General features: G+C 40.3%; 1 protein-coding gene across 3 annotated transcripts in view; it reads right to left on the minus strand.

The window, feature by feature from the left end:
* Positions 1-10988, minus strand: part of PICALM (phosphatidylinositol binding clathrin assembly protein) — a 66322-nt gene that overhangs the window by 3830 nt on the left and 51504 nt on the right. For 2 of the 3 annotated variants that reach the window (XM_010187410.1, XM_010187409.1), the window contains 5 exons: positions 10095-10226; positions 9976-10006; positions 9136-9235; positions 5746-5805; positions 3965-4069 (listed from right to left, as the gene is read on the minus strand). In XM_010187410.1, coding sequence (XP_010185712.1) covers positions 3965-4069; positions 5746-5805; positions 9136-9235; positions 9976-10006; positions 10095-10226 — 428 coding nt within the window. Of the gene's footprint in view, positions 1-3964; positions 4070-5745; positions 5806-7612; positions 7637-9135; positions 9236-9975; positions 10007-10094; positions 10227-10988 lie in introns of all 3 variants that reach the window. The other variant, XM_010187411.1, reaches the window with a different exon arrangement.

Genomic DNA, 10988 nt, shown 5'->3' on the forward strand with positions numbered 1-10988 from the left:
GTCAGTTGTGTCACAGCACATCATCAGAAACAGAAGTGAAATCAGGAAGCTGGTTCAGGTTAAATACTGAGGAAAAAACTTGACAATGTCCTGGGTGACACAGCCAAATTCAGACGAGACACAATGCCTTACAGTAAATAGGATTTTAAAATAATAAAGTAAATAAGAAAGTAAGTAAGACTTCAAAAAAATGTGGAAAGTATAGTTAGACAGTTTCCTACACTGCATTTATCCAGAATGCTGCTTATACCTGAAAACCAGAACCTACCTTAACAGTTTCTAAGGAGAAGCATTAAAAAAAGAGCCAGAAATACATCCAGAAGTGTGGGTTCAGCCTCTTTAGTGCCCAGCGCTCGTGGGATCTGAAATGCACCATGCTGTGCCACATCAGACCCAAAGCTCCAACAGGAGTCACAACTTCTTGCTGCTTCGAAAGACAAAACCTCCTCAGACTCACGGTAACACAGAAAAACCCAGCCACAAGAATGCATGGTGCTGATTCCCATCATTAGCCAGACACTGGTTTCTCATTAAACAAGTCTGTCAAGCTGGTTTAGCAAACATTTTAGAATTAATGTGCCAAAGGGAGCACCTGTAAAGTCTACTTTCTGGTGTAAGTCTGTCCTGAACTTCACACCCTGTTGTTCTAGTTTCAAAAAAAACTCCAAACAAACAAAAAGCCCCAATAGCAAAAAGCCAAACCCTACAAAACCCCACAAAACCAACTCTCTCATTCGCTCATGTACCTGCTCTTCATCCTACCACGTTCTGTACAATTCAGTGATGTTAACAACTGCAGTGCTACAATTCACTGGCAGCAGGCAGAGTAATTTCTCTATTCCATTTGAAATCTTAACAGTTGCACTACCCAGCCACTTCCCCTCCTAAGGTTATGTCCTTTTAGGGGTAATGGGACCAGGATATGTAACACAGAGCCACACCACTGACACCAGTGACCTGCCAGCGCTCCGGCTGCTCTTTAACCTTGTCTGGACCATTGATTCTGTGCTCTCCCATACCAGCTAAAATTTAACCACACAACTCCAACCACTCTCACCGTTCTGGGTAGCATGATACATATTTTGCAGTGTCAAAAGCCTGCCATTTTATCACAATGAAAATTATTATTTTCTTTCTCAAGCAGGAAATACCGACCCTACTACAAGACTGGGTTGTGTGCGTGTAAACAGAACACATGAAAGAGCTAAAATAGGTATGTCTAGACTAGGAAAAGTACATTTATTAAGACAAATCCTTTTAAGTATCAAGTTAGGAACACCGGTTTGAATTACAAAGAAACTGGACAACATTGGGATGCCTATTTTACCAGTCTGTGTACAAAGCAGGAGCTCAACACGCCACAACTTGGCAATGTAATTTTTTGGCAACAACTTTGTATCTTTATGCTTTTAAGTACCTTCCAGTGACTTCACTGTAGACAGCAACCAAAATCTATCAGCAGATTACAGGTGAGTGATATAATCTGGTGCTTTGAATGTAAATATCAAAACCAATTTACTTTTTTGAACATCATAGACAAGACTTGTATTACAATAGTGGTGTTCAGTGATCCACGTGGGATGGGGGCAGTTTGAATCAGACAACCATAATTCATTCTTTAAGATTTGTTAACTCACCCCAAGAACGTGCATTTCTATTTATTTTCTTATTCCTGGCACAACAGGAACATGAACTAAACCCAAACAAATATGCTCTCAAGAGCCTCAAGACTACATGTACAGTACATTTAGTGTGATAATGCTGTAATACTGGCTATATGTTAATAAATGCCTTTTCTGCTGTAAACGGGGAAGCAGCTCCTGCATGCAGCATTTCTTTCATTTCAGCTGCTTTACTGATATCAGACTTCTAAAAACTCAACACCTGCAAGCAATGCAGTCTGCATGTCTCAGGGAAAACCCTTTGCGGTCACACAGCAAATGCTGATTCAGAGGCCATGTTTTCTATCAGATTACCTCTCACAGGAGCTAAACACGCTGTCAGATAAGCACAATGAATCTGGCTTTGCACAGCTCACTTGTGACCGATTCCTCTCTCTCCTGCTCTGACAGCCAGCTGGGATCCAACCCAGACCAAGCCCTGCGATGGCAAATGAAGCAGAAAGGCTCACCCAACCCAGCTATTCAGATCTACCTTCCTGGCTATAACTGCATCAGGCAGGTAGCTTGTTGGGTTTTTGTTTGGTTTGGTTTTTAAAGGGACATTTCAAAATTAATGTTTTGGGAACCGGGGAAAAACACTTTTATCCTTGAGGATCCTTTAACTTGTTCACTGTTTAAGAAGTCCCAAACACGTTTTTTTTTTCATCCTTGAAATAGCGTAAAACCCAAGTAAGAGACACCGAAACACCTGTCTGTAGTAACAGTGAAGGTGCAAAGCGGCTCTCAAAAGTCCAAGAGAAAGTCAACTGCAAACTGCATTTCTGGCTAATGAAATCTAACAGTGTCCACTTCAGATAAAGCCTTAAAAAATAAATCTATCCACAAGGCTCTATTTTAAGGAAGAAAAAATGGACATTGACAGCACACAACAGTTAAAGGAACAGATTGAGGGACTGGAACAGGTTTGAGGCTCTTTTCCCTCCACACCCTAGTCCCAAAAACCACACATACACCAATGTATACCTAAGTGAAGTTACACGTGTGTTTGTAAAGTCAGCTATAAAGACAGCTCTTTATAATAGGAACAAAACAGAGTCCCAGTAAGTTACATTTTCCTAATAGACTCATGATGTACAGAGTGAACTTTGACAAAAACATTTGACGAAGTAAAAAGAAACTGTTAATACTGGAGTACTGGCTCTGCCTCTGACCATATATCACAATGAAGTCTTCATGATTTCAATATTTTCTGAAAATATTAAGAAAGTGTTGAAAGTTGTCTACTCCCTCACCCATCCTATTATTTTTTAAATACTTTTCCTACTGCAAAAAGCCACCTTCAGGTTGCTATTGGGTTAAAAAAGTGAGTTCAGATGGACAGTTCCCAGCGACAGAACTTTGCAAAACAAGTAAGAAAAGGTTTGTATTTAACTATGGTATTGATAAAGTCAGTTCTTCTCAATGCACAGAAGTAACCTTCTAGCACACACTTTTATCCCAGTAAGTACTGAATCTATATGTAACATATCACAAGAAGCAGAAAATCAGGCAATATAAGGAACACTCCATTAATCCTAACACCTTCCTTAACAGGGAAAGGCAGAGAGATTTGTAGAGCTGTTGAATATCTCCACTGTGCTGTAAATATAATTTTTGGCAAAAACACGGAAGAATATAGAGACCTTCAGAGACTGTAATGGTTAAAACCAAACAAAGGTGCCCTGTGCCTCCCACAGAGCAGGCAGCACAAAGCCAGGGGTTGGGTTGAAGCTTCACCAAGTTTACTACCACATTGTTTCCAAACCCATCGCTAACAGTCAGACTTCAAAGGCTACACACACCCTGCCTGTCCCCTGCTGTCTTATCAGCATGCAGTGAAAGCTTAAAAAAACCAGTTTACAGCTACCACCACGCTCGGTTACTTTATAATCTCATACTTTCAAGTGTAACCGGTCAAAGAGCAGTGCCACACAGATTGAGGAGAAAGCTGTATCAGCACAATCTCACAAAGCCACACTTAAAGCAGCAGAATGCAAACTTTGGAGTAGAAGCTGTCTTCAGCAAACAGCACAGACATTAACTATTCTCATCCTTTCACTAAAGCATTAAGGATAAGCTTAGACATGTTCCCAGAAAAACAATGCCCTGAAACACCATCCGCTGCTTCTGTAAAACAAAGGCGATGCTGCCAACCTGGGTATAAGAAATCAGGAAGCAATCCTTAGTAAACTACTGAGCTTGTGCAATACATTTGACCAACACAAGAAAATATTGAAATACTTGGAAAGAAACTGCCCCAGCTGTAATTTGTTTCTAGCACGAATGATTTTGGAAATACGCACCTGCGCTCCCGGTACGGGGCCAAAAGGGTTTGGTGGTCTCATGACTGGCTGACTGTATATTAAAGTTGGCTGTGTCATTACTGGTATGCCTCCCATCTGCGACGGCTAAAAAAATCCAGACAACATCAGATCACATATAGCATTAATATACTGCAAGTATTTGTGGAAAGAAAAGTAAATGGGTGAAAAGTCTTGGCCATATTTGATATATGCAGTCATAAGATCTTTCTGCAACATTTTGCAAATAAAGGTTACATTAGAGCCTTTTCATGGCATACTCTCAACATGAACTGAGCCCATTTAATCTATTGCTGCAAAGATGTGAAACACTAAAATATTTCATAGAATCACAGCATGGTTTAGGTTGGAAGGGACCTTAAAGCTCCCCCAGTGCAACTCCCATGGGCAGGGACACCTCCACCAGCCCAGGCTGCTCAAAGCCCCGTCCAACCTGGCCTTGGGCACTGCCAGGGAGGGGGCACCCACAGCTTCTCTGGGCAACCTGCGCCAGGGCCTCACCAACCTCACAGTATAGAATTTCTTCCTAATATCCAGTCTAAATCTTCCCTCTCCCAGTTTAAAACCATTCCCCCTCATTCTATCCCTACCTGCCCTTGTAAAAAGTCCCTGCCCAGCTTTGTTGTAGGACCCCTTCAGGAACTGGAAGGCACAAGCATTTGTGCTGGTCCTCTTGCTCCCAAAACAAGCTCTGACAGCACTTCCCTGCCTGCCTTTGAAAGCACAAGAACAGTTTCACAGTTATCAACACTGAGCTGCCAAGAGTTCAAGAAAAACTGAAAACTGAGAACTGCACATACAATTAACATTAAGTCATTATGCACTCAAAGTCTAAAGTGAGCCAAATCAAGAGTTTAACATCCACTAATGGTGTCAGAAGTCAGGTTTTAATTTAATGTAGATGCCCATCTCTGGTGCTGCTTTTGGCACTTGCCTAAGGCTTGAGCTGACACCCAGCAGCAATCCCCACTCCAGGCAGCTTTTCCTTGCCTGAACCCAGTAACTCCTCTTGTCCTGCCACCCAGGAATGGGGAACCCATTCAAGAAACCAACCCTGCCAAAAACATCCCACAAAAAAGAAAATAGTTAAAAATAACTGCTGGCACAATGGAGACACAGAAATCAGCAGTCAGGGAATGGGATAAAGCTGTGCTACTCCAAAACCATGCTAATAAGGAAGAGTTAAGGCATATAATTTTAGAAATACTTTAAAATTTGAGATATGAACAAAAGTTTGAACAACTTCTCAGAGCAACAAGCAGCAAGGACAGATTTGTGTCAAAAGGCTTCTGGTACTGGTGTGTCAGTAACAAATTCAATTCTCAACCACCAACACAACACACAGCAGTGTCACAAACCCGCAGAGTTGTAGCATTGACCATTACAGACACCTTTTGTTGAGGTTGGGTACAAGTATTTAAGGAAGGTTTCACTCTACCCACAGACCTCTCCTGCTGTGAATGGAGCTATCTATACTCACATGTTACACTTCTATAACAGACTTACTTCTACACCAATAAAGCCCACCAAGAACAGATACTGTCTTAATCTTAAAAAGTTTATGAAAACTAAGCGAGGTAAGAAAAGGGAGATTTAATTTAAGATCAAAACCACTGAAGCAGTTCAGAAAACCAGGACTTTGGTAAAGAACAAACCAATAGGAGCTGAAATTCAGTGAAACAGTTCAGAGAAATGACTGCTACCAAACTGGAAGTAATCAAATACAGCATGTGCCACCTTTGAGGTAGAGGATTTCCACTCACCATCCCGTAGCCCATCATCCCCGTCGGCGTCGTGGCCGGATATGCCATTACAGGTGGTGCCTGGTGTGAAAAACAGCGGTGAGCTGAGAGAAGAGACTGGCTGCGCACTGCTGAGACATTGCTCTCTATGGGTCAACTGCAACACTCAGCGTGTTATGGACATAGCAACGAATAAATAGGATTTGCAGCCTTGTGCTAAGAGCGTATCCAGATTATTTCAGATGGAAATGATATTTGAGTATCAGAAGTAATGGTGCACAAGGAGTCTTAAGAGAATTTGAATGACTGAAAGACCAAATTACCATCGCTTCTGCCAAAGTTACAGGAATTTTCTTCTCTTTAGCCAGGATGTTCAGGCTATGGGGATTCTTCTGCCATGCTTCAATATAAAACCAACCCTAACCTGAATATTCAGCCTGCATTCCCTCTCACTCACCCACTACATACAGTGAATTTGAACTGCTTAAAAATCCTCCTAGTGTTTTGCAGATATATTTACACTACCCTTATCCTAACTTTTATGAAGTTACACTAAGATTGCTGGCAACAGACAAAACACCTGGGGTTCTACAGTTTGTAAGCAACTTGGCAACATATACATTAAAATCCAGCTGATAACTTAGAAAGAAAAACACATTAAAGACAGTTCTTCATATCCTACCCATATTTCTTGTTCTACAGTTTCATCATCCACTTTCTAAATCAGTATTAACTCTTACAAGGATTAAAAAAGTGGGATTTTGTTTTCAGACTATAAATTAGTGCTTATAAACATTCAGATAATTTGCTGTCTATCCACTCCACCTCCCGTTAGTGTCTCCTTTAAGAAAAACCACTGATTTTCATGCTATTGCTATGGGGATTACTATTCATGACAAGACAAAAGCCATACACAGAGATTGCTGATACAGAAAAGAGGGAAGTGACAAAAATATTAATAATACTGGACTAAAGCAGATAAATTGTAACACTGAGAATAGGACATCGGCAAAGCTGCTTCTGAATTCAGTCTGAAGGCATCAGCTGCCTTTCATGGATAGCAGCCACTGTCACTGTCACTTCAATGGCCATCACACCAGATTTCCCTGAACGAGTGTTATCTACACTGTGCACTATTCATGTATCTCACACAGCTGGCAAAGCTAACCTAAAAGCTACTTTTTGTTTTGCTTGTGTATCCACACCTATGTGCACACAAACATGCTGACTAGAATTAATTTTGAGTGCTGAAGTACGGGCCTACCATCCTTTAGTTATAGAGTTACCCTGCAATACAAACAGAATGCAGGGAAAGACCAATATCACCGCTGACATAAAGAAGTAGTCCAGTGGGATGAAAGGCTGCATTCCTCAGACAGCAAGCACAGGTTACTGCTTACCCTTTGTAAACTCTCAGCAAGGATTTTCATTGTTTTTAATGAGCATTAATGGCATATTGGTCTCTCCCCACCAAAAAACCCGAAATCAAATCAAGATCTACCATAAATGTGGATAAAGTGCCAAGTATAACAGAAGCCCGTGAGGTTTCATGCAGTTATTCAAACACAAACGTTTTTCTCTTCATTCAAGATTCACCAAGTGCATTGAAGGCAGCACAGACACACCCCCCAGCTCTCTGGCAGCAAATGGTACGGTTTAAAGCGAGGAAAAATAATCTTGAGTATTTCCCATGCCATCATTCGAGTCAAGAGCCTGCAGACCACCTATGAAGTTCGTGTATGCTAGGAAAAGCTCAATTTTCGGCACACCAAAAGATTTTTAAATGAGAAATGTGTAAATAGCAAGAAGGTTATGAGATTCTGCAAGAGCAGTGGTTAATATCAGCATGCCAGTCGATTGCAAAAAGGCTGTGGGTTGTTTCACTTACGTATTGTGGAAAATGCATGCCATTCTGTATTTCCCAGGGAGAACAATTACACAATGCAATAACACTGGATTAGAAGCAAATACTTACACAACGGAATATACACATAGCATTTTAGTTCACAAATACATTAAATGTTTACCCCAACACATTCTTGTAATTCAAGTCATTTACTGAGACAACATCACCTGTGATACTGCCATCATTACTGGGCTTGTTATTGTTTTGCATAGTCCATTTATTTGGTATATGCCTTTTTTCCAAAGACAAGAAAGCCTTCTTTTCAAAAGCATATTTATTTCGCAAGCAGCAGCAACTCCACAATAAATAGACCAGCAGAGGAAAACAAACTCTTTTTTCCCCCCTAGATTGTGTTTCAAGACTTTTATGTTCACTGAACAGTTTCACAGACAGAAGTGTCTCAGCAGTATCGCTAAATAATAAAAGCTGTTAAATGCAATGACTTATCACAAGAAGATGTATATACAAGACATGAGTTATTAAACAGATTCAAGCACACAAATAAACTCAAACCACCAGTCATTAAAGCAGGTGAGTAGTTTTGGTTTCTTCACTATCTACACACCCTCTGGGGTAAAGTCCTAAGCATTTCTTCATACGTAAATGTAGTGAGTTGATAAAGGACGAGGTTGTGGATCCAGAGAGACAAGCTCTCTCTTTCCAAATCCACAATATTGTGTTATTACTCTGCAGACTCAACCTCCCCCAGTCAGCTACGGAGACAGGTACAGTAAATCCTCAGGGGTGGTTTGTTACCTGCTCTGTCCATGTACAGTTCTGCAGGTCAGTGGTGAAAGGGCGAGTAGGATTCACATGCAAAAATGCTCCGTTAGCATTGTGAAAACTACTCAGAGAAATTCTTATCCTCTTTTTTTGATATGTAATTAAGAACCCTGGCTACATGCTACCCCAAAATCCTGGCCACTGCCTGCTACAACACACTATAAAGTTGATCACTAAAATTATCATGCATTAAGAACAGCTGCACGCATTGGGGCAGGAGAGCAGTAGTTACATACATGAAGACAGCTACAGCCCACATCAGTGCACAAACACCTCTACAGGTATCGAGAGGATCAATCTCTCGGCCCATTCTTGCCTCCAGAGCAGGCTGAGCTGTGATGTTACACATCCTTGGATGTGTCAGTGCACCTCAAGAACGTACTTTTCACACTTCTACTTTTCTAGACTGCAAAGTGTCCCTCCAATACCACTGTAATTCACAGTTTGATATCAGTTGAGTAAAACAAAGGCTGGTATTCTGCCATGAGAGAGGCTGGTCAGACACTACTGGAGTTCACGTTAAACCCACACATGACCCATTACGAACTACTAGAACTGCACAGCTAAGAAAATCCAGCAGTACACACCTCAGACTGACCACTTCTTCAATTTTCTACCACCTTTTTGCCATAATTATAGATCACTTTCCAATTTCCCCATTATACATCAGCCTGCATATCTAAGTTGCAAGAAAATAACTCTTGAAATGAGCACTCGCTTACCAACGTCGGAGCGTTCCACGCAGTTGTAGGTGCAATCTTGGGCTGCCAGTTGGAACCACCTGTTAGTTTCTTTTCACCTGGCTGAGTCCAGTTCACGTCACTTCAAATAAAGGTAAGAAGTGTTACAAAACATTGTATTTTCTTACAAAAATCCCTCAGGTAAACACCATTCCCTCTTGGAAACGTGGCTGCTTTTGTTAGTGAAGAAGCTCATTTAGCAAAGGAGTTGATAACAGTTCTCATGACAGCTTGTCTGGGCTAGAAAAAGTAAGGCAAGATGTTCAACATGAGCCACCTCAGCTTTACAAAATCTCAGTCAAGTTTAGTTAGGAGCAACTGCATACTAGATTTTGGAATTATAAGTCTGAAATTTTCTCGTTGCATTCTCCATTTCATTGCTAGTGCAGATTTTCACTATTCCTGCTTCAAAATTCACTTCTCTAAAGGTCAGCCACAAGTTGGAGGCTGTAGTTTTGCAATTTTAAATACAGCTCTGCACACACTCAGATCACACAAAGTATTTACACAGTGTGCTAAGATTACCTACAGCTACAAAGAAACATTTTGATGAACTCATTTGCTAAATATTTTAAAAGCCTGAAAGGAATCTGAGACAGGAGGACATCGTGCCCAGTGCTATCACTGTCACTACCACTCAGTCTGCAGTTGCCTCCCAGCAGCTCTCAACAATTCGTTGTACCTTGTATAGAAACAAAGGACAATCCCAAACATGCTCTGAAGGTTAACACTACCTTGTTACACACAGGTTTGCACCTGCGCTTTCCTAAAATTTCATTATCAAGAAAATAAATATGCTCAACTTTTGATTAGCATACTCACTTTTTAGTAGTTCCATTTCCAATGCCCAAATCTGTCAAAGCAGAAAAAGGCACAAATGAAATTCTATTCACTTAAAAAGACTTAAATAAGTATTTCTGTGTTAGCAGTTCAATACTTACTGCCTACAAGATTGGCTAAAGATGAATCCAGATCATCTGACACTAATTTGTTAGGTGGTACTTTGGCAACTGGAAGACTCTGGTTTTGAGAGGCCACTGTTGGTTTTAGGAGACCACCGAGTTCATCAAAGCCTTGGGATGATAAACATAAAAAGTGATTTGAATCACATGAATGTCGTGACATTCAATTAAATAGGCAGCAAGATCAACACAATGGCTAAAATACAAAATTTAATCCAATGATGCTACGTTATATGATAAAGGATATAACTTTCTATGCCCCTTGATAAAGAAGATACTTACTACAGAAAGATTTCTCTTTACTAGTTTTACCTAAGTCACATCAATTTTACACGACAAGGATTCACAACGAATGCAAAACAATCAAAATGTAAAACAAAATAAACAAATATCTAAAGTATTTGTCTTATGAAAATGCATGTGTGTTTGCTTTCAGCTGATTGCTTGTTTGCCCAAAAAGAATCTGATGTCAAGAGTCCAATGTCAAAAGACCAAAAAATATTTATTTTCCAGATGCTCAAAAGCACAGAAAGCGTACTATGACTACAGTCCAAATTGACTGTGTATGTTTTGACAATTTATCATTTTCTGAAATAATCTGAACATTGAAAGAGTAACATGTAGGCAAACAAGTGCCAAAAATGTGTTGCACAGATATCGAAAATTAGGATGCAACTTGACAGACTTAATTTCGGTTGACAGCATGTAAAAATGAAGGCTGTTCGCTGCGTGAAGTTTTAATGCACGAAATATTTAAGTGAAGGAATTCAATGTACACGTTTCAGCAGGGTGCAGACAGTGTGTAAGGAAAAGATATTTGAATAATAAAACTGCTATTGACCTTTTAAAGTCAGCTTTCTTTTCTTCAGCAGG

The sequence above is a fragment of the Mesitornis unicolor genome, unplaced genomic scaffold, assembly GCF_000695765.1.
Source record: "Mesitornis unicolor isolate BGI_N332 unplaced genomic scaffold, ASM69576v1 scaffold22916, whole genome shotgun sequence".
Taxonomy (NCBI): domain Eukaryota; kingdom Metazoa; phylum Chordata; class Aves; order Mesitornithiformes; family Mesitornithidae; genus Mesitornis; species Mesitornis unicolor.